The sequence below is a fragment of the Mauremys reevesii genome, linkage group 9 (genome assembly GCF_016161935.1).
Source record: "Mauremys reevesii isolate NIE-2019 linkage group 9, ASM1616193v1, whole genome shotgun sequence".
Lineage (NCBI taxonomy): Eukaryota > Metazoa > Chordata > Testudines > Geoemydidae > Mauremys > Mauremys reevesii.
In genome coordinates this window covers 50,842,478-50,866,416 of record NC_052631.1, presented here as the reverse complement: position 1 = coordinate 50,866,416, position 23,939 = coordinate 50,842,478, and the positions used below count along the sequence as shown (strand labels likewise).

The following is a 23,939-nucleotide window of genomic DNA, read 5'->3' as shown; positions in this document are numbered from 1 at the left end:
TCTTTTAGGAACTGGGAGAACACAATGGCAGCGATTTATTGTAGTCTCAGAAACAGGATTTCTTTGTTTCATTATTTTTATTTTACACAGGTAATCACAAGGGCTGATCATACCTATTTACCATCCCACTCCCTCCTGCATGGGCCCCACATATTACAGGAAAACCCATTTACAAGGGTTCTAACAAAAATAGGCTGGGACAGTGTTTGGGATCCACCTTTGGCCCCGATTGATTCTACAAGCTGTTCTGTATAGGCAGAACCCTGTGATGGCACGGAGGCCCCTGGATGTCAGTGAGGCTCTGCATGGCATAGGGGGTTCTGCTCACAGGGAGTAGCTTGTAGGATCGGGACCTTACTTACCATGAGTCCAACTGCACAGGGCTTAGAGGGAGCCATAAAAACCACTACAACTGATGTCCAAGAGCGCTTATGTGCATAACAATGTCACAGTATAAATGGGAATAGCGGGACGTTACGTGGGTCCCATCAGGAAGCTGGGACTCTCCCCAGCCCAGCACCATGCAGCTGAAGTTTCTAAACCTGACAGGTTGCCAGTGAGATTCATAGGTGTTAAGGCTAGAACCCGGTGGCCTAGTTTGACCTCCTGCGGACCACAAATCTGTCCTTGGTCCAGGACTGAATATTGCCCATGCTGGGACTCAGAGCAATGTGTGGTTTATAGGGAAATTCCAGATTTGGGAGCAAAAAGGAACTGTTTCGTGAGACTCCTTTGTTTAAACGGCAGCTCTTTGTGGCTGTTGAGATGTTTAGTAGGTGATCCGTAGTCCCGGTGGAGGCAGATTAGTGGGCAGGGCAGATGAGGTGGCCAGAAGTCCAAAGGCTCATTTATCCCACGGTGCTGCAGTTTGAGACATGAATGCCACCTCTGTATTTATATCTACGAGGTGGGGAGGTGTGGGACAAGCACTTTGTCCTGAGTCTGGGATTAGCCATGTTCTCAGTTATGCTAATTGTCCCAAATGAGAATCCATCACACTTCTACTCCACTCTCCCAACACCCTATACACTATACGTACTGCCTGTGGTGCACAAAAAAAATTCACAGGGTTTCAGAGTTTGTAAAAGTGTTGTTAAGACTATTTTTTGTATCCCACCACCTGTATAGTCAGGCTTCTTTCGTTACGAGTCCAACTGCACAGGGCTCAGATGGAGCCATAACAATGTCTGAGAATGATGTAAAATAGCTTGTCTCTGTTCTGAAAATGTCACAATTCTAAGGGCTGCTGTCTCCGACCTTTCAGAGATAGAATCAATGCTATGTGTCCAGGGGGAGATGGGAATCTGCTCTTTATGGCAGTAAAATTTCACACACGCACACACAGTACATTGGCCTAAGATTTAGGACAGGCAATAGTCCTGGAGCAGTGACAGGTTTCAAGGCTGGGATCTCACAATCAGGACTAGAAATGGGAGCTGGGAAGGCAGGAGCCCCCTGCATCCCTTTTAATGGTAAAAACATGTTTGTAGCCCTGCTCAATTAAAAGACATCACAGTGTTCTTAGGACCATAGGAGTTGCCATAATGGACCGGACCTGAGGTTTATCTAACCCAGTCTCCCATCTCTGAGAGTAGGCCAGGACCAGATGCGTCCAAGGAAGGTGTAGGAACCCTGCGATGGCAGAAGTGGAACAGTCTGCCTCCCACATTAGGTCCCATCCTGATCTCGAATAGCCAGAGATTGGCTTAAGCCATGAAGCCGAGGGTTAGGCATAGAACAGCTTGTGTACACAACAGCTATGTCAGGCCATTTGCAATGTAATTATAGTTGGTCCTTTTGGAGAACAGAGCAGTTAAACTCCGGGTATTAAAGTAGTCTGACCTTACAAATGGAGAGCTGAGAAGTACCAGTATGCTATCCCATGTGAAGGTCATAAAGACCCATTAAGACCATCCAGCCTGACTTCCTGCATAGCACACGGCAGAGAACTTCACCCAGAGGAGGCTGCAATGGTGTGAGTTATTCTTCTCTGCCATGTAAGTGAAGCAGTTTTAGAAAGAGGGCCAGTCTCAATTTAAGAATCCCCGTCATGTCAAACGTACTGCAAAATGCGTGACCTAGACAGAATGGCAGGGTGATGGGGCAGGGTGGAAAGGTTTTACTAACACTTATTTCACAAGATTTGATTGCGTGACTTTTGTCACTCATACAGAGGTAATGCAATTAATCCTGATCATGCCATGAAAACCTTCCCCGCCACCAAGGGTATGGCATATTACCGGCAGACAGACGTGTACTTGACAAGTCTGTTATTGTTCTCCTAAATATCAGAGAGCCAGGTTCAGGTTGTACTTTGGTGTGTGCTGCTGAGAAATCGGAGGTGTGCATTGTGCTGAATTGTCCAGTGGACTGACTACCTTTGCTTTCACACAGGTTAGGCAGCTATCAAAATAACCAAATTAGTCACTGACTGGGGCACATCTACACTGCAATGTAAGCCCAGGGTTTGAACTCAGGTTCAAGCCTAACCTACGTTCCAGCTACACACAAATCACTCTAACCCAGGGCTTGGACCCAGGGTCCCAGGACCCCACAAAGGTCCGAGCCTGAGTCAAGCCAGGACCCAGGGTTCAAGCCCAATTGCTTTGCAGTGTAGACACAGCCCCACTTGACTTATGCTCTGGGAGTCCACCAAAAGTATCCCACAATCCCGCAGGCCAACTTTCTTTGTCCGCTGGACAGTCCAGTTTAGTGGTTAGTCAAGCTTTCCCACACTGCACCATGAACAAAGGACTAGAGTGGCCACTTTTTGGGAGGGCGGTAGGAAGTCTGGGATATGGGTAGTTGGACTCGAGCCTACATAATGCAGTGTAGACGCTGGAGCCCCAGGTTGAAACCGAGGGTTCAACAATTTCTATTCAGCTGAGTGATGGAAACAAAGTCTATTCTCACTTCCCAAAGTTCTCTGCCCTCCAAGAGGATATTGAGTGACAACCCACTCAGCTAATGGCATGCAAGATCAAACCATCGGAACAATTTTCACTGGCTGATCAGTGATCTTGAAAACAAGATGTTGTTTCCTAGCAACTCCTGAGATTAACCCTTTATGGATGTGATGGTGTAGCTGGAGATCATCAGCATTCTAGTGTGAATTTTAGCTGTGGTAATGTGCACACTGCATGCACACACACGCGTACTGCATGGAGCCTCCATGAAACAGCTCGGTTTGTTCTAGTATCAGGCTATTGCACATATGTATAGCCCGGGCGGGGGGAGGGAAGGGGAGACATTCCAGCTGTGTTCCAAGGGGAAAAAGAGTTGATGCCTGCGGCTGACCTAAGCCAATGAGAATTATCATTTAAGAACACACAGGAACAATAACAATTTAGACCAAACAGAGGCACCAAAGATGTGTTATGATTTCTGCCAGGCTATCAGAACGTCTCACATGCCCAGTGGATTAAGGATGATGGAAGAGAGAAATGCCTCATGCCAATTAATTCCGGAAGTGTAATTAACACGTGGGACAGTTCTGGATGATCCCAAGTTGTTAATGAACCATGGCATCACTTTAATTTCTGCAATGCCCCCACCATTTTATTATTAAAGCCAAGAGTGGGTTCTGTCAAAAATATCCCTTAAAGGGAAAAAAAGGAAAGAGAGAGAGAAACAGGGAAGGATTCATCTCAATGAAATATGCTAGATTAGAGTTTGCAGGATAAAGAAGTAGGAGAGGGGAGAGGATATGAAATGTGAAATGTGAAATGTATGTGTGTGTGTGTGTGTGTGCGTGCATGCATATATATATATGCATGCACACACACACAGAATATATATATATTCTCTTTTGAAATGACCTCCTTATGCCCCATCCATCAGCCTGGGGTTGGCTTATTCTAACTAGCAGATTCCTTTCTTCTGTATAACAGGCCCATCAGCCACAATCTGCATGCCAATTATTGGAACAGACCCCCTGATACTGAAAAATGGAAATTAGCTGTCAAGCGAAGGCATCAGCAGCCCAGGTTTCGATTGCCTGCTTGCTTGCTTTCCCTCGGTCTGTGGCTCATATACATATGCACTCTGTTCTGTGGGCAGCCTTGACAAGGGAGCCCCCAGTGGAAAAAGTAATCTAAAATAAAATAATAACAAAAAAAACCTGAGCACATTTTATTGTTCTTGGTATGAGTTGCCAACATTTGGGGCACAATGCAAAATTCACCAGAGGGCAAAAGCCGTTCAGGGGAGCGGGGGGCGGGGGAGGCATTTTGATAATTGCATTTTGGTGGTGGGCAGACCAAGCACTCCAATCAAAGGACATGCAAAGGAAATGTTAACGTAAGGGCAAATGGATCAGGCAAGCAAATGGTTTGCACACTGGAATCAGACTCACCACATTCCCACTCAGCCATGCAAGAATCTCAGATTGTTTGGCGTGTGTGATGGGGAGCAGCTCTTGGGTGTTACAGGGGTGGCTTGTTACAGGCTGGCACTAGCCTGTTGGAACAGATTGCCACGGTCCTGGCTGCTCTGCCCCGATCAGCAGAACCATGGAGTGGCTCAAGCTGACTTGTTCGCAGTGTAGAGCAACACCCGTGGAACATTCTCTCTCCTGAGCATGGGGTTCCGTCTAGGGGCATTTAATATCCACATCTCTGCTCCCAGTCTCTCAGAAGGGCTCCCAAACATGGAGAAAAGATGAGACATCCCACTAGATTTATATCAAGCCCTTCTCCCTCTCCCGCCTCCAGTTGCAGCAATCCTCCAGCACAAGAAGGCTGCCAACAGCTACTGTGTTGATTCCTATCTTGGCCAGAAGGGGGTGCTCCTTCAAGTGATGGGGCATCCACCCCCCACTGGCAGAGAAGGGGTTAATAGAGCCCTAGGGAGGCTGTGCAGAAAGCAGCCAATAGGAGAAGGGCTGTGAGGAGCAGCCAATCAGGACCCAGCAGGCCCATATGAAAAGTGCTGCAGTGCCAGAAGCAGTCAGTCACTGTCTGGAGCTCAAGAAGTGAGGACTATGTCTTTAGCAAGCTGAGGGTACGTCTACACTACGGGATTAATCCGATTTTACATAAACCGGTTTAGTAAAACAGATTGTATAAAATCGAGTGCACGCGGCCACACTAAGCACATTAATTCGGCGATGTGCGTCCACGGTTCGAGGCTAGCATTGATTTCTGGAGTGTTTCACTGTGGGTAGCTATTCCGTAGCTATCCCATAGTTCCTGCAGACTCCCCCACCCCTTGGAATTCTGGGTTGAGATCCCAGTGCCTGATGGGGCAAAAATCATTGTCGCGGGTGGTTCTGGGTAAATGTCGTCAGTCACTCCTTCCTCTGGGAAAGCAACAGCAGAGAATCATTTCGCGCCCTTTTTCCCTGGATTGCCCTGGCAGACACCATTAGCATGGCAACCACGGAGCCTGTTTTGCCTTTTGTCACTGTCACTGTATGTGTACTAGATGCCGCTGACAGAGGCGATTCAGCAGCGCTGCAAAGCAGCATTCATTTGCTTTTGCATGATAGCAGAGGTGGTTATCAGCTGTTCTGTACCATCTACCATGCCATTGTAAATTGGCAATGAGATGATGGTTACCAGTCCTTCTGTGCTGTACCATCTGCTGCTGTCATAGGTGCCCCTGGCTGAGATTGGCTGGGGGCGCAAAAGACAAAAATGGGAATGACTTCCTGAGTCAATCCCTCCTTTATGGTATCTAAAAATAGAATCAGTCCTGCCTAGAATATGGCGCAAGTGTACTAGAGAACCAGTGTATCAGAGAACCAGAGAGCACAGTCGCTCTGTGTCAGATCCCGCAGAAATGATGAGCTGTATGCTATTCACAGGGGGTGCCCCTGCAACAACCCCACCTGTTGATTCCCTCCTCCCCCAGCCTTCCTGGGCTACCGTTGCAGTGTCCCCCATTTGTGTGATGAAGTAATAAAGAATGCAGGAATAAGAAACAGTGACTTGTTAGTGAGATAAAATGAGGGGAAGGCAGCCTCCAGCTGCTATGATAGTCCAGACAGGACATTAAGCAGTGTGGGGGAGAGGATCCCAGCATCCCGCTGCTATGATAGTCCAGGCAGAACAGAATCTTTTCTTTACACATGAAGGGCGGGGGCTGATGGAGCTCAGCCCCCTGTTGCTATGATGAAGACAGTTACCAGCCGTTCTGTACCATCTACTGGAAAGTAGTAGCACTCATGGGCTGATGATGAGGACAGATACCAGTCCTTCTGTACTATACCATCTGCCACAAGGCTGATGATGACGACAGATATCAGTCATATTGTACCATCAGCCACCAAGGAGTGGGGGTGAGGATGCTACAGTTCAGTACCGCAGCATCGCGTCTACCAGCAGCATTCAGTAGACATAGGGTGACATTTAAAAGAGTCAAGAGACTATTTTTTTCCCTTTTCCTTCTGGGGGTGGGGGGTGGGGTAAATTGACGAGCTATGCCCTGAACCACCGCGGACAATGTGTTTGACACTACAGGCATTGGGAGCTCAGCCAAGAATGCAAATGCTTTTCGGAGACTGCAGGAACTGTGGGATAGCTTGAGTCCTCAGTCCCCCCTCCCTCCATGAGCGTCCATTTGATTCTTTGGCTTTCCGTTACGCTTATCACGTAGCAGTGTGCTGAGTCCCTGCTGTGCCCTCTGTCTGGAGATTTTTTTTAAATGCTTTGGAATTTCATCATCTGTAACGGAGCTCTGATAGAACAGATTTGTCTGCCCATACAGCGATCACATCCGTACGGTCCATGCTGGAGCTCTTTTTGGATTTGGGACTGCATCGCCACCCGTGCAGATCAGAGCTCCACGCTGGGCAAGCAGGAAATGATATTCAAAAGTTCGCGGGGCTTTTCCTGTCTACCTGGCCACTGCATCCGAGTTCTGATTGCTGTCCAGAGCGGTCAGTGGTGCACTGTGGGATACCGCCCGGAGGCCAATACCGTCAATTTGCGGCCATACTAACCCTAATCCGATATGGTAATACCGATATTAGCGCTACTCCTGTCGTTGGGGAGGAGTACAGAAACCGGTTTAAAGAGCCCTTTATATCGATATTAAGGGCCTCTTAGTGTGGATGGGTGTGGCGTTAAATAGGTTTAACGCTCCTAAAACCGGTTTAAACACGTAGTGTAGACCAGGCTGAGAGACCTGCGGCACCTTGGACAGAGCTACTGCAGGCAGAGACCAGGGGAGTGAGAGGAGTTCCTGGCTGGCTGTTGGGAACGGATAGTTGCAGGCCCTGAGGAAGGGTGAAGAAGGTGCTGTAGCCATGGGAAAGTGGCCCAGGAAGACATAGCAGCAGTCAGAGGAATTTGAGGTGCCGCAGGAGGCTGCAGTCCACAGGGTCCCTGGGCTGGGACCTGGAGTAGTGGATGAGCCTGTATCCCCACACACTGACCACTGGGCAAGTGGCAGGATAACTGACTACAGTCACCACTGGGGAAGCGGCAGGACTAGGAGCTAAACTCCCCCGGAAGGGTGGACACGGACAGTGACATGGTTCCTGAGGCTGCAAGAGGGGCTGCAGGCGGATGGCAGAGATGCAGTGATGGGGTGCAAGCTGCGGACAGGGGGCATCAGCCTCTAGCTAATCCCCAGAATGAGCAGGAAGAGGTGCCAGTCCGGCAGTGAGAGATGCGACTGTGACGCTCCCTCTGCACAACCCCCACAGCACTCCTTACTGTCCTGAGAGCAGCGCAGCACCACGCTTACAAGGGGCCCTGGCGCCTGGACCCTGGCCCTGCCCCTGCTCGGCTCTTCCCACCGAGGCCCTGCCTGTCACTCACTCCCCTCTGCCCCCTCCCTGCCTTGCACGCTGCTCACTCCTCTCTGCCCTCTTCCTCCCCGCCCACCTGCGGCTTGCTCCTCTCTGCCCCCCCCCCCCCAACCATGCAAACAGCAGGCAGGGCCTCAGGGGGACAAGGCTGAGTGGGGGCAGGGCCTTGGGGTGGAGCAGTGGGAGGGGCCACAGTCCATGCACCAGGGCCTACAAAAGTTAGACTCAGACACATGAGAATACATTGGTCTGTCCCTCTTGTGCTCTGAGCAAGGTCACAGTGAAGGAGCAGGGAAGTCAAACAGAATCACCCCCCGTCCTCACTGGAGGAGCTGGAGTCTATCATTGATCAAGCTGATAAACCAAAATTCCAGCTTGGTTTTGCACTGATTTTTAATGCTGCAAATCCATGGCTCTTTTATGATGTCTTAAACATATTCTGTTAGTGTCATGTAGGACAATGAGCTGCCATCATCATATCAACTAGTGGGACATCCGCATCTGGAATACTGTGGTCAGCTCTTCTCAAAAAGGATATGGCACAAAAGGGGGTGAAAAGACAGGAGCCAAAACTGAGAGCTCTGGAATAATTCCCATATGGAGAAAGTAGGAAGATTGGGATTGGCTAATTTAGAAAGGAGAATATGGGCTTGTAATTACCCAGTTATTGTTATATCGGTATAAACTCCCATGATGATGTGGACTCTCTTCTGGTATAAGCGTGACTCTTTGGTGTAGCCCAGTGGTTTCCAAGCTCTGGTCCGTGGACCCCGGGGGCTCCGCAGATTATGTCTACGATTTTGAAAGGGGTCCACACCTCTATTCAACATTTTTTAGGTGTCTGCAAATTAAAAAAGGTTGAAATCCACTGGTTTAGCCTAAATCCCTTCCCATGCAACATGAGCTCAACCAAAAAAAAAAAAAAATCCAGTCTTGTACCAGAATAAAAGCGTCTAAATGAGGGGATTAGTCTGGTAGAACTGCATCAGTGTGAATTTAAATTAAAAAAAACTTCCCTATGTGGATGAGATCTAATAAAAACAAGCTGTCCCAACTAATGACTAGGAGACAGGTTGGGCTCTGCTATATACCCTTTCTTTTAATACAATGACACTTAACGAAAGTTAAAGGCAACTCATTTAAAATTGATACAAGGAAATACTTTTTTGCACAGTGCCCAAGTAACCTCTGGAACTCATTGCCACCAGATTCCATTTGGGCCAAGAGCCTAACAGGATTCGTGAAAGAATTAGATATTTGGTATGGATACTGAGAACACCCACAGTCATGTTAGGATAACGAGGTGTTTCTTTAAGGAGGAGGTGTATATATATATATATATATATATATATATATATATATATATATATATATATATATATATATATATATGCTAGGGGAATTTTAAACCCCATGCACTCTGCAGTGCCAGATGCCATGTTTCCCAATGTGTGGGGCCCACCTTATTGATGGGTGCAAAGATCTAGCCAAGACTAGGAGACACAAACAGACCTTTCAATTGTTTTCCAGAGTTTTCCCTTTCATTTTTAACAAAGTATGTCTCTAGCTATATTGGTTGCAAAGGAAACCTCCAAACCATGAAACAAATGTAATGGATGTAGGTATGTCTGCTGAATTTGCAGGGAGCCTGAAACTATAACTCTGAGCTGTGAGCTGTCCCTTCCACCTCAACGGCCCCTAACTCAGCTGCTAGTGATAGTACTTTTAGTGACAACACTGTTAATTATCTGGCTGCTCACCTAAGCACCTACGAAAGGAGAGGAAGGGGCATATTATGAAGATCTGCACCATCTGCTCTGATTTGGCCACTCATTTCTGGTGCTGTTTGGGGCTAAAGGGGGGGAATGACTGGTTTCTTTTGCCGCAGAGAAAGCCCAGCTTTCAAACTAGTGTTTAGGCATTTAAAATGTTAACACATTACTATGTTTCCACATGAGCTGTTCTCTTAATAATCATTCATGTCATCAGTTAGCAATGCAACATTTACATCATGGACTATTATCTGTAAGTAGAGCAAGCAACTGAAGAGCAAGCTTTTAAAGAACTCTGTACACACATCATTTTCTCAGCCCCCTGTTCAAGCAGTTTCAATGCTCTGTGATTACTTAGCTGAAAACTGGGCTTTTGCATTTGGAGGGGTGGACAAGGCCTTCCAGGTTCCACCCACCAGGGGGCGTCCAGCCGTTCCTACCTCTCAGTCTCCAAGGGAGGCCACACCTCCTTGCTACAATCGAACTAAATCACTGGGCTCAACCCAGGGGTGTTTGGGGTGGAATGCAATGGCCTGTGATGTGCAGGAGGTCAGTCTAGATCAGGGGTGGGCAAACTTTTTGGCCCGAGGGCCACTTCTGGGTGGGGAAATTGCATGCAGGGCTATGAATGTAGGGCTGGGCAGGAGGTTGGGGTGCAGGAGGGAGTGTGGGATGTGGAAGGGGGTGTGGTGTGCAGGAAGGGGCTCAGGGCAAGGGGTTGGGGTGCAGGAGAGGTGCAGGATGTACGAGGGGGCTCAGGGCAGGGGGTTGCAGGCTCAGGGCAGAGGGTTGAGGTGCAGGAGGGATGCAGGGTGTGGTGGGGGCTCAAGGCAGCAGGCTGGAGTGTGGGTGCAGGAGGGGTTCAGGGTGCAGGCTCCAGCCCGGTGCCACTTACCTTGAGCACCTCCGGGGTGGCAGCAGTGCACAGCGGGGCTAAGGCTGGCTCCATCCCTGCCCTTGCCCCGCACCACTCCCAGAAGCAGCCGGCACCATGTCCCTCGGCCCCTGGGAGAGGGGGAGGCAAAGGGCTCTGTGCACTGCCCTCACCTGCGGTTACTTCCCCCAAAGCTCCCATTGGCCACAATTCCCCATTCCCGGCCAATGGGAGCTGCGGGAGGCAGTGCCTGCAGGTGAGGGCAGCGCACGGAGCCCTCTGCCTCCCCCAGGGGCCACAGGGACATGGTGCTGGCCGCTTCTGGGAGCGGCACAGGGCCAGGGCAGGCAGGGAGCCTGCCTTAGCTGCGCTGCGCCATGGGGCTGGCAATCCCGCAGGCCGGATCCAAAGCCCTGATGGACTGGATCCAGCCCGTGGGCCGTAGTTTGCCCACCCCTGGACTAGATGATGTAATCATCCCTAAGATATCCTCAAATCTGCCTCAGTGGTTGCTGTTGTGCCAGGGTGAGGGACATCAGGTTGTGGGAACACACTGTGGGGGGAGCCCCAACAAAGGTATTGAAAGCTGCCATCTGTGTGCACAGGAAGCGAGCTGCACTATGTGTGTGTTGAGGAAACTGCATTTGTACAGGCCGGACCCTGCTGAGTGCATGGGAAGGGGATCGCACTGTGTGCATGGCAGGGCATCCTGTGCCTAGAGGCGAGTGTGCATGGAATGGACAGCACAGTGCTCCACTGCAGGGCCACACTGCTTTTCTGGACCCCCAACCCCCGCTTCTCCTGGGGTGTTGATGAAGAGGAAGGTGTGCTCCACCGCATGTACACAATGGTCCCCTTTCTGCACAAGGTGGAGCTCCACCACCACATGCAATGAGCCATGAGATTGGCTGGGCAGACTAGAAGCGAAGGGACCAGGGCTGCTCTACCTGTGTTTCTTGTCCTGTGAGAGAGATTGCCGGCTCCAAGGGACGTATGCGCGGCCTGTGGGCAGGCAGTGGTGACAGAGGAGGGTGAGAGCAAAGGAGTACAGGATGGGAAGAGAATGAAAGGGGAGAGAAGAGGGGGGTTGATGGGGAAGAGTGGACTGAAGGGCCGATAGTGTGGAAGGAGGAGACAACACAGGGAGAAGGGGACAGAGAAATGGAGAGAGGAGGAGAAATTAGACTGAATAGGAACACACTGGAAAAGCTGAGTGCAAAGGAGAAAAGCAGCAAAGGACTGTGCCGGAGGGACGGGGAATGTGCCACCCTTCCCTGGGAGCGACCCTTAGGAATTGTCCATGCACCTGGCAAGGAGCAGCCCACAGAGCTCAGCAGCCACTGGGCCCCCTCTGCGTCCAGCGCTCTGGGTTAAGGCGAAGGGCAGTGGATTACGTGGCTTGGACCCAGCTGGGCAGGACATGGGAGCCAGAGGAAGCCCTGTACAGGGAGGAGGGGTTTCTTCGGCTTCCTTGCTGTCCAGGTGGGGGAAGAGGCTGTAGCTGCTTTGGGCAGCCGATTGCGTTTCCAGCTGCAGCAGCTTCTCCTCACAATCGCCTCTCTAAACACATTGTGCCCACGGCCGGGGCCATACCACAGGCCTCCGTCCTCAGTTAAACTTGCCCACCAGGCCCTTCCCCTTATATCCAGTCCCTTACAACCAGGGCATGCAGCCCCCGCCCCCACTCCCCTGCTTTCCTGTCTGTGCTGCAGCAGAGCCCCTCTCCTCTGGAGCAGGACCCTTTCCCACACACCCCACCCCCAATTACTAATGTACTCACAGGGGGCCGTATCCCTGCAGCGCCTGACAAGCATCACTTAACCTGCCTCACTGCCACGTAATAACCTCATCTATCAACCTGGACGAGACTGCAGGGCCGTTGCTGGGAGGGGCTCTCTTTAAGCAGCAAATGTCATTATCCAAAGTCCCCGGTCCCCTTGCTTGATATGCAAAAAACTCGCTGGCTCCCCAGAGTCCCGTGCAGAGAACATGCCCCGCAAAATGGACATTTGTCATGTTATGCACACTGATGCATTGCCCAGGAAATGTAAATGATTACACCAGCGGTGGTGGGCCCAGCAGAGCCAGCCTGACACCTGGTGGCACAGCGAGAAAACACAGCTCTTCAGGAGAGGCCAAGACCAGGAACCAGGGAAAGCTGGACCTCTGGCTGGGGAAAACCTGCTGCATCTGAGAATGGTCCCTTGGGGGCTATTGGGTTTATTTAGCTTCCAAGGAACAGTTCACTCTTCCCCCGTGAAGGCATTCACTGGGGTCGGCCTTACCCGCACGGCTGCCGTAGGCTGAGAATATTTCTGTGCCACCCCCAAAGGGTAGACAAAATGCTGACAAGCGAATGTGAGTGTCGCCGGCAACTCTGGCCGCACAGGCTGCAATGTAAGTACATAGCCCCAGGCCTACAGAGATGGAGGGCACGTGCTCAGCTTTAACGACGCGAGCAGGCCCGTTTGGTCCGGGGCACCCCTGGAGGTCAGAGATAGGTGCTCCAGCAGTCGGCAGAGGCAGGGCCTACACTGTACGCTTATTGGGGGTGAGGATCTCCCAGTGTGTGTACGTGCAGCACCCAGCACGATGGGGCCCTGATTTCGTTTGGGGCCTTTCAACACCATTGGAACACAGACCATTAACCATGAGCCATACGAATGATTTCCCACCCAGGCTCTGCATAGGCAGGCCCTTGCTTCCACCTGAACTATGTCCTTTTCCTGCCATCCCCCCATTTCTTCCTTCCTTCCTCTTCCCATATCATTCGTTTCGCTCACCCGTTTGCTCTCTCGCCTTCATCTCCCTTTTCTTCCTCTTTCCCCAGCCCCTGTGCCTGTTTCCCCAACCCCACCTCTGTCTGGCTCGCCCTGGAGTCTGTCTCTCAGCTGAGTCTCCCTCCCTCCTGCCCTGGTGAGCAGCAGCCACGTCTGCATGGAGCTGGGGGTGTTCTGAAAAGCAGGCACAAGGCGTCTCTTGAGTGACAAAGAGACTGAGCTACCAAAACTCCCTGGCTGCCCCCGCAGGAAGTGGGGCGGCAGCTCTCTATCCCTTATTGGGATCCTTCCCCTCGTGCTCTCCCTTTCTTGGGTTCGCCTCAACTTCCCTTTCCTAGTTCCTCCACACATCTCTGCCCCCTGTGGGCAGCTCTCAGCTTTAGCATGGCTGGCGCTGTGGTGAGGGCCCAATCCTAGCAGGTACCTGCTGGCGGGACGGTGCACAGCGCTGTGGGAGGCTGGTACGACAGGCACAAGGCCCCACATGCTATCACCTTTGGTAGGTGACCAGTCACCACTCTTTGGAAGCAGGGCAGGTGACTGAGGCCAGGAACTGAATACACAGGCCCCCAAAGGCCACCCCAAGGTGCATGGCCATGGAGAATCAAGCCTGGGGCACTGGGGGCCAGGGCTCCCAGCAGGGCGAGCCAGGCAGGGGCTGGGAAAGGCAGGGACTGGCACAGGGCAGGGAGGGGAGCACTGGTGCCATGGGGAGGGGAGAGGCTGGCATAGGATGTAGGGTTGCCAACTTTCTAATTGCGCAAAACCGAACACCCTTGCCCCACCCCCTGCCCTGCCCCCTTCTCTGAGGCCCCACTCCTACTCATTCCAGCCCCCTCCCTCCGTCGGTTGCTCTCCCCCACCCTCAATCACTTTCACTGGGCTGGGGCAGGGGGTTGGGGTGCAGGAGGGGGTGAGGGCTCTGGATGGGGGTGCAGGCTCTGAGGTGGGGCCGGGGATGAGGGGTTTGGGGTGCAGAAGGGGGCTCCAGGCTGGGGCCGAGGGGTTTGGAGTGCAGGAGGGGGGGTCAGGACTGGGGCAGGGGGGGTGGGGGCCAGGCTCTGGGAGTGGGGGCGGGGTGCAGGCTCCAGGAAGGAGATTGGGTGCGGGTTCCAACCTGGGGCAGGGGGTTGGTTTGCAGGTGGAGGTGCGGGGTCTGGGAGGGAGTTAGGGTGCAGAAGGTTCCAATCTGGGGCATGGGGGTTGGGGTGAAGGCTCTGGCCAGGCGGCGCTTACCTCAGGCGGTTCCCAGTTGGCAGCACAGCAGGGCTAAGGCAGGCTCCCTACCTGCCCTGGCCCTGCAGCGCTCCCGGAAGTGTCAGGCATATCTGGCTCCTAGGCAGAGGTGTGGCCAGTCAGCTCTGCATGGTGCCCATGTGGCAGCTCCCATTGGCTGCAATTCCCAGACAATGGGAGCAGTGGAGCTGGTGCTTGAGGCAGGGGCAGCGCGCTGAGCTTCCCTGGCTGTTCCTTTGCCTAGGGGCCACAGGGACATGCCAGCCGCTTCCAGGAGCTGCATGAAGCCAGAGCAGGCAGGGAGCCTGCCTTAGCCCTGCTGCATCAGCGACCGGACTTTTAACAGTCTGGTCAGCAGTGCTGACTGGAGCCACCAGGGTCCCTTTTAGACCAGGCGTTCTGTTCCAAAGCCGGACACCTGGCAACCCTAACAGTGGGGAGGGGAGCACTGGTGCCATGGGGAGGGGAGGAGCTGGCAGAGGGCAGGGAGGGGTGAATGGTAGCAAAGGTCTAGCCCCTAGTGTGAGTGAGGGGTGGCTGCAGGGTGCAGCCAGCCGGGGGCCGACCACCAGACCGGAAATAAGCAGGACAGGCAGCATTGCATCAGCCACTTGCTTTATTCACAGATTCCATGCAGTTTCCCTGGCAAAGGGGGAGCTGCCCCACCCCTCACTCTGCAATGCAGCGGAAAGACTGGACAGTGGGGGACACAGCCCCCCAGTCAACGGGCTTGCGGTACTCCCCCTTCTCCAAGAGGTACTGCCTGCCCCGGAAGTTGGGGTGCTCATAGAATACCCAGGCCCCCTCCAGAACTTTGCAGGCATGGATTTCCCGGATGTGGAACTCGTCCATGACTGAAGGGCAGTCCTCCATGGATTCGTACATCTGGCCACCAAAGTCCCCCTTCTCAAAGATCTGAATGCGGTGCTGGCCTCCACTGGACTGGAACAGGAGACAGAGAATCACACATTGCTGGGCACAGCAGCACAGTTCAGGCACGTTCTCTCACTATACACAGGGAGCATAGGAACTGCCAGGCTAGATCGCACCTGAGTCCAGCTCATCCAGGATCCTGCCTCTGGGAATTGCCAGATGCTCCAGAGGAAGGTAAAGGACCCCACAACAGGCAGATGTACACTAATCTACCTCCCAAGGTTTCATCCTAACCCCTGGTAGCTAGGGATTGATTTACACAGTGGAGCAGGATGTTCTATTTCCCTCCCAGAACTACGAATAGCATCAGCTGTTATGCCACAAAACCCCTCGCTCATTGCGCTCCTGTGCAAGCCCCTTCTTCATGTCCCATTGGCTTTGGATGGAGGCTGCAGGAGGCCACTGGCCATGGAGACCCTGGGTTTGCATGGGACTGTGCTGTTTATGAGCATCACAGGTGGACAATTAAAGGGGCCTCATTACGCTTGAGAGGCAAGAAACCTCCCCTCTCCCCCTAACCCTGGGGAATGCACTGATGACGGGAACGTAGTGACTAGGAGAGGTGGGGGGGATGTAACTCCCAGGTGTATAAAAGGACAGGCCTGACCAAAACAATCGGCTGGCTTTCCAGTTCACCTGGGTTAGTTTGTTGCACCTCAAGGTGCCCTTAGGCTCCCCCAACCCGTCTTGATTTTTTTTCCTGTACCAGTATTGGCTCCTCCACTGCCCAGAGGCGTTAACACTTGAGCAGGCCCAGAGGTCTGATTCTCCCCCACTTTACACCTCATGTAGTCACTGGCCCATCTCCAGATGGTGCCAAATGCTGCCATCCTGCTATGCCAGCGTTAGGATCCCTGGGTGGAAAAGACTGGATATGGGGCCGGGTAGGGCAAACCCAGGCTCAAGTGGGGAGAGGCCAGGGCACTGCTGGTGACAGATGAGATGCACTTTGGCAGGCTATGCTTCAATGTTTTAAACTGATTCCCACTGCTTTAACCCTTCGGTTGCTGCAGGTTTCAGAACTGGAGCTGCAGTGAGCCCCAGGGCAGTAAGGGGTCAATGAGATGGTGACAGTCTCTACTCACATTTCACATGTGCAAGACATTATATTTGCTGAGATTTCAAGCACTGAATAGTCATAAGCGCTGCAAGGGTGTTAATCTGCAGCTTCCCATGCAGCCTGGCCCACCTCATCCCTCCCTCCCTGGCCTGTTACCACCACTAGCTCCAAGCTCAATGCCACCGTTTCCCATGGCGTGATGAACTGCCTCTCCTCAGGGCAGCTTGTTCCTCTTGCCCTCCCCCCCAGAAAGGAACGCTTCACTGCTGCCTTGGATGAGCTGGAGCCCCATGCCCACGTGGGGAAGTTTCCCATAGCTCACAGAATTACAAGTTAAATGCTTCCACCCACTGTTTAATTATAGAATATCAGCAGGGCTCCACCACTGTTAAAGCAACTGGAAGGGGCAGCTCTTTGAGACCAGTGGCAGGGGAGGTGGTGTCCTCTGGGCCTACCCAACTGTTCCAGAGCCCCGTGGGACAGTATGCTCCGGCTGGAGGATGCTGAAGCAGCTGCTCATGCCCCAGTCCTGGCTCTGGAATATGGAGGTGTGCAGTATTTAATGGGTTGGATTTCCCTCCTCTGGCAGGGGCAGTGCTCTGGGCACTAGCTGGCTGGACACTAGTTTACCCCTCTTAGTTTACACTCCTTGGTTGCCACAGGGCATCACTGTTAAGCACACTGATTGCCTCCAGCATTACACTGAGACTTGGCCCCCGCTCCTTCCACGTGACCTGCGTTTTTAGGGCTGTTTATTCCATACTTAATAGTTCATGGGGCAGCTGCACTACAGAGCTACAAACACATTTGAGCAGATGAAAACATTTCCAACCAACACATGCAGGACGATGCAAAGGGGTGCTGTATACCATCAGTGAAACACTGCTGAGCTGCGTCCCTTTCAAAATCAGCTTTGGCCTGTCCTTTTGATGCATCTGGCTTTTATTCCCTGCCAGTGGGGAGGGTCACATGAATGCCAGCAGCGGATGAAAGCTTCCCGGCTCTTCACAGCCTAGTCATGGCACCGGGTTCCTCACGCTGGCAGGCTGAGCACAAGCAGCAAAGCCTTCCTTTAAAAGAAGGGCAAAAAAAGCCAGTCTCCTTTGATAGCCACATAACTCCCAGTGTAGACTAAGGAAGGGGGATGCCCTGGGAAAACTGCCTGCCCTTCGCTCAGGGTCCCATTTGCCTGTATTCAGGGGTACACACCTTGATTACCCTGTCACACCCTGCCAGCCTCAATGCCAGGCTACCCCACATTCCCTTCCTCTACACTTTTGGAAGGGAACCCGCCTTCCCAGCCACCTTATGCATCAGCTGTTTCTTTCGCACCACTGTTGAGTGTTTGCTGCCCCTTGCTCACTCAGCAGGTTGCCCATGGGGTGAGCTGGTGCCAGCACCAGCTGCAGGACAGAGCTCACATCCACTCCTGTGTAAGAGCAGGTAAGCATGGATTCCTCAGTGCAGCAGGTACATGGCCTGGCCTTTGGAAATACTGGCTCTGTGCCCTGCGAGTGCTGCCAGGAGCTACTGAAATGCTTGGATGGAGCGATTTGCGACCATGGCAGAATGAGAAATCTTAGATCCAATGTTCCTGCACTTGGGGCAGGTGCCTGAGGTTATACGAGGCTTAAAATTCCCCTTTTGCACTCTCTAGTCTTGGGCAGTTGAGGGATCTATCTGGCTCAGGGCTGCGCCCCCTCGTGCTGCTCCCCATGCTCTGCTAATGATCCTGAGAAGCAAGAACAGCTCTCCATGAGTTGGGGTTGTTCTCACCCACTTCACTGCTCCTTTCTGCTGCGAGCATGTAGCAAAGAGGACTCCGCCCTCTACTAAAGGTCTTGTATCAAAACACAATTGGCTTTATTTAACAGCCTCACTGTCCTTCCCAGCCCCTGCTGCAGACAGCGAGCTCCTTCCAAGCAGCCCGCACATGTACCGTAAAGCAGCTGGAAGTCTGACTGACTGAAAGGGATGGAGTCTGTGTCCAGTTGAGTCACTGGGAAAAGCAGGCAGCATGCTGTCTCGCATCTCCAACCATACGTTGAATCCCAGGGAAGAGGGGGCAAGTGGTTTTGTTTTCAATTAACTAGGCAGATGGGGTGTGGGATTTATGCACAGGCAGGCACCTGCAACTCCTCAGCAGCAGAGTGCTCCTTGGGAACCATTCCCTTACCTACACCCCACCGCTGGGGGCTGGGGGCTAAGCCACTGCCTGGCAGCCATCTCCTCTCTCTAGTGCCAGCTGCACTGAAACTGAACGACCAGGAGATCGGTTCTAGGGGGAAGCAGACTGGGAAACAAGCTACAGAGGTTCAGACAAGCCCAGGCTGGCACAGGCCATGCAGGGGAGATTCTCCAGAGCAACTGAGTGGGGAGCACAAATCCCAAGGATGGAAATTCCCAGGGGCCTTGTGCCCCTAACTGACATAGGTGCTTAGGGAAATGTCACCATGTGTACACGCCAGTTGCTGCAAACTGTGTCTGTAAGGAAGAGGAGCAAACTCAGGAAAGCAGGGTACAGAGTAACCACCTCCCCTGTATAAATTGCAAACCCCAGCTGCCTAGAAGCAAACTGCAGCAACCTTATTTCCAAACAAAACTACACTGACACCCCAATTGTTAGAGGTACCCACTGAAACTTACCTACAACCTGCCCAAAGCAAACTGCTTTTCTCAATGAAATCAGTGGGGGAGTTTCTCTTATCTGTTGACATCAAATTTCTTTGCCTCACTTCATCGGGCCATGGGGAAGCTCAGAGCATTTCCCTCTGCTGTGGGTTAAACTGAGCTGCAGCAGCGTTTCAATAGAACTACAGCCACGTTCTACATGAAAACACTGCAGCTTTTCTGGGAAGGTTTTCTTACTCTCTCTGCCTTCCCAGGTTTGTGGTTTGTTCACTTGCCCCTCAGATTGCAACCTTCTGATGATGCAGAAATTGTCCCATGTGACCTGCTGGGATTCTCTTAACCTCGTTCTCAAGTATATCTGGGAATATCCCATCTGTTGTGTTACAGAGGAAGAGCAGCAACACGTGTGCTTTGAGGGAGACTGGGGAGAGGAAGGGAAGGTCAGACTTACTAAGTGAATAGCTTTGCATGAGCTGAGGCGGTCATTAAGGCCCATCCAGCGCTGGTACTCAGGGTACTCGCCGTGGGTCAGAACGTACATGTTCCCTGCAAAGTTAGGCCGCTCATAGACAACCCAGGCACCCCCCTCCACTCGGACGGAGTTGCAGCGGCTTAGGTAGGTGTGAAAATCAGGGCAGTCACTGTCACACTCATAGCGACGGCCCTGGAAATGCTTGTCTTCGTAGAAAGTGATCTGAAACACAAGCAAAGCAGAGAGAGGGGAGGTTCCTTCTTCCAAACAGATGGGGACGGCTAAGTCAATGGCTCTTGGGCAAAAGCAGCGAAGAGGCAGGCTGAGGGGGTGCGAACTGCAAGTGCTGTCACTGAAGCAAGCATGCGTTAGTTGAAACCATACCATTTTAACAAGGCTGACTCCTTAGCTACTGCCTTTAACATAAAGGCGCATCATTAACTGTGAAGAAATGACAAAACCGAATATTATCAGAATGGTTTGAATGACATTCAAAGAGGCAATACAAAAAATTGGGGTGGGGGGGAGGGTTGCTTTGGTTTAAATTGCTTGCAGTAGGCCCAATTCTGTGAAGCCTCATACCCACCAATAGTCCCTAGAAGAGTGAGTAGCCCGAGGGAAGGCCAGTTTTGTAACAAGAACGGCCGGGTTGGCACTGCTGTTTGCAACCCGAACACCACAGTTCTGTTCTCATTTTGATGAATGAAACTGCCTGTTTTCATTGGCCACACTAAGAGAAATGCAAAAAGTAAACAAACCATCAAGAGGGAAAAGGCTAGTTTGGTTCACATCTCGTCATTTTAATTATTTCAGGGATGGTTAGTAACAGAGGTAAAGACATTTAGGCTTGAAGGTTCCACCTCCAAATACTGTGTGAGAGCTACGTGCGTGCTTTAAAACTAAGCATGTGAATGTTTGCATGATCGGGCCTTATCTATTAACTGCATGATTTTCCCTTTCATAGTTCTCAGAGCCTCTATGTAGAATATACAGCAGCCTGTTTCCACTTCCTAAGCTATGCCGCCATAAAATGACCATTTTATTTTACCACTGGAAAAAAGGTTCAAAAGTGAAATTTGTAAAATACATTTGACTTCCCTCCCCCATCCCCAACTTGCTTTAACCAAGCAAATCGAAGTTTTGTAGTCACAGAGAACAAATTGCTGCTCCTGTTTGCAGACTGCTTCCCATCCCCCTTCAAACATGACCACAAAGAGAACTGAGAACCCCTGAAGTTTATGTCCACAGAGCAAAGAATGGACTAACAAAGATCAGTATGTCTAGCCTTAGTGAGAAGAGCTCATGGGAATGTGTAAGGAACATGCTCCTCCCCACCAGCCCTCCACTAAGCTCCTTTCACACACAGACTTCACTGCGGGTGGGCCCAGATCCTTAGTTCAAGCGAGATGGCTCAGCTCTAACCTGCAGGGAAGTGACAGGTGAATTCTGGATTGCAGTTCTAAACTCCTGACCCATCTCTGCAACGGCCTGACAACCCACACAGTGCTTGGAGCGCACCAGCCTGAAATAGCCATCACATGTGACATTCCAACCCCTCAGTCAACCAACCAACCCCCTAATGTAACTCTACCCCGTTAACTGCCAAAACACCAAGGTAGGGGCTCCACAGCACGTAATGCATTTGGGGTAATAGGTGCTTGTGTGGGCCCCATTACCACAGCATCTGAGCTCCTTACAATCAGTAACAACAGCCCATGAGGCAGGGCAGTGCTGGCATCACTATTATACAGGTGCTGAGCTGAGGCAGAGAGAGGCTAAGTGACTTGCCCAAGGTCACACAGCAAGTCTGTGGCACAGCAGGTCTCCCGAGTCCTAGGCTAGTGCCCTAACCACTGGACCATCCTGCCTCTTGGAGGGCACTGGAGCCTCCTGCTCCCCACAATTTAAGTTACATCAGCAACAAGAAAAGAAGTTAGTGAAGCAGCGAGTGAACCTCTGTCCTTTATCTTTAGTCAGTTACTGTCCACCAACAGGCTCAGCCCCAACACCACCAGCTGTCAGACAAAGCACCTTTCCCCCTGCTTAGAAGAGCTTAGGTCCCAGTAGTGAAGTAAGTTCTACATGAGCAGACCCACCTGATACTAGGGCAGGTCTCTGCCTGCCTGCAGCACCCCGTTCTCATGCTGCGATGGGACTCGGAGACTGGAGCGGATGTCAAGAATATTTTGCATGGCATGCCTGTGCGTGTCATTGTGCCCGTTTTAGTGCTCATGCTCTAGAAATAGTGGTGTAGACAGCACTTCAAAGCCGCAGTTCGGGCTCTGAAGGCTAGGGAAGGGTGTGGGCTTCAGAGCCCTAGCTCCAGCTTGAGTGGCACCTTCAAAGCGCTGTCTGCACAGGTATTTTTAGAGTGCTGGCACAAGCCCTGCTAGCCCAAGTCTGTCACCCCAGGCTGGGAGGCTCACTCCAAAACGCTGGGGTAAACATACCCTGAAGAAGCTCAGGTGTCTGGGCAGTGCCCTCTTTGGCAGTATGATACACTTCGCACAACTGGTCTCCCCCCACCTGTGATCAGAGAGTCAGGCATCAGCATCCCAGCAGTCACGCTGTACTTTCTCCTCGACAGCCTAACTACGGAGCATACACTGGTGCTGGCTGCTAGCTTTGGAATTCAGATGCTTTGCAGACAGACAGCGCATCTTCCCGCAAGCTTGCCACGCTCTCCATGGCACAGCAGCCCTCCCCAGTAAGACACCGAGGAGAGCATGAGGCACTAGGCACATTGGAAAGTCTCCCTAACAGCCACAGCATTCGCCTCCCACCTCCGCTCTCCTGATGTATCGTGGCAGAAAGAGAAATATCCAGCGTGAAGAAAAAGGGAGGAGAAACTGTCTTTGTCACTCAAAATACAGCCCTGTATTTTAAATAGTCATTTTATCAGTCTGAGCAAGCTTTTGGTTTGAAAGGCTCCTGTCCCCAGTGGAAAAGCTACGTACATTTTTGAAACACTTGCTTTTTATTCATTGATCTTCTTTCAGAGAAATAACAGACTCTTCTACCGCTGTGCAAAATTCTGCTCCATTACCCTAAGCTCCTTCTGCACTTCTGCCATGTTTGTCAACAAGAGCAGCTTCCTAAGGTGCATCTCTTCCCCTCGGAAAGATACATACACAAACTTACCCTGGTTCCTGTTTTGGACATTTTCCGTTGTAGGCACTACACCCCAGCTGCTGCAGGAATTCCAGAAGCAACTGCAAAGACCCAGAACCTGGGGGCCCCTTTTTATAAGGCTCCTTTTGTACCAGACATTCGCTTTGTCATGAGAATGGGATCCAAGAATTGAGTCAGTGATTCTAGGGCTAGGGATTGTTTCTAGAAAAGCAAACAGGATTAGGGAATAAAGGGAGGCTTCGCTGTGCCCTTTATTTTTTGGCTGTTGCAACATCAGAGCTGAATGGTCTGCTGAGTCAGAACACCAAAACTCGGCCAAAAACATTCCAACTAAGAAGCCCCCTGCCTGGGGCGATGACACAGTTTGGCTGCTCTCTCTGCTTTGAACATGCTAAAAAAGATTGATCGACTAGAATCCAAGAATCTTAGGCCCTGCGCCCCTCTGTAAAAAGGGACCAAGACTTGTGAGAGGACATTTTCCAACTGTTGCAGGGTGCAGTGGTGACAGGTTTCATTAACACATGCTCAGCAGAAGAATGGGAAGAGAGCTGGAGAGAATGGCCTTTGCTTAGAGGTCACTATCTGAAAGCAAGTAACAGGAATGTCTGTGCAGCAGTGATAACACTGAACCGGGCAGTGTAGTCTAGTGGATAGTGCACTGGACTGGGACTCAGTAGACCTACATTCTATAACCTGGCTCTGCCAGTCTGCTGGGTGACCTTAGGCCAGTCACTTCTTTCTGTGCCTCAGTTTCTCCATCTATAAAATGGGGATAGTGATATTGACCTATGTAGAGTGCTTTGAGATCTAGGGATCTCTAGATAAGACCTAGTTTTTATTTCTATAGCACCCTCCATCTGAGGGGCTCAAACTGCTGTTAAGAACATTAACAGACATACCCAGGGGAGGGATTTTTATCCTCATTTTACGATGAGGAACGTGAAGCACAGAGGGATTAAGTGAGGTGTCCACAGTCCCACAGGAAGTCCATGTCAGAGTCAGTGACAGAACTAAGATCGCCTGTGATTTAACCACAAGACCATCCTTCTTAGGAACTCCCTTACACTGACTCGATGCACTGGGCTAGGTAAATATTTACCACAATCAAAGCGGAGCACAAAGCAGGGAACACAGGGATGTAGATGTCTGTGCCCCCAGAAGTCACTCTGTTATAAACACCACTCCAGCTATTGCCGGCACCACTCCAAAGGCTTAGAGAGACAAAGACAGCAGATGAATTTGGCAAGCAGCGCCTGAACCACTCAGCTGTTATTTCAAGTCTGTCAGAACAGA

The 23,939-nt window shown here is 51.5% G+C and overlaps 2 protein-coding genes across 3 annotated transcripts in view; both read right to left on the bottom strand.

The window, feature by feature from the left end:
• Nucleotides 1-15,013: 15,013 nt before the first annotated feature.
• CRYGS (crystallin gamma S) lies at nt 15,014-23,035 on the bottom strand. The gene is made up of 3 exons (XM_039487574.1): nt 22,656-23,035; nt 19,494-19,736; nt 15,014-15,360 (listed from the first exon to the last, which is right to left on the bottom strand). The coding sequence occupies exons 1-3, from the start codon at nt 22,674-22,676 to the stop codon at nt 15,088-15,090; spliced, it is 537 nt and encodes a 178-aa protein (XP_039343508.1). The 5' UTR covers nt 22,677-23,035; the 3' UTR covers nt 15,014-15,087.
• The window catches only part of TBCCD1 (TBCC domain containing 1), a 29,573-nt gene continuing 25,233 nt past the window's right edge, over nt 19,600-23,939 (bottom strand). The window contains exons 9-10 of one of the 2 annotated variants that reach the window (XR_005584500.1): nt 20,101-20,244; nt 19,605-19,736 (exon numbers count right to left, since the gene is read on the bottom strand). The gene's annotated coding sequence lies outside the window, so the exon portion shown is untranslated. Of the gene's footprint in view, nt 19,737-20,100; nt 20,245-23,939 lie in introns of both variants that reach the window. The other variant, XR_005584499.1, reaches the window with a different exon arrangement.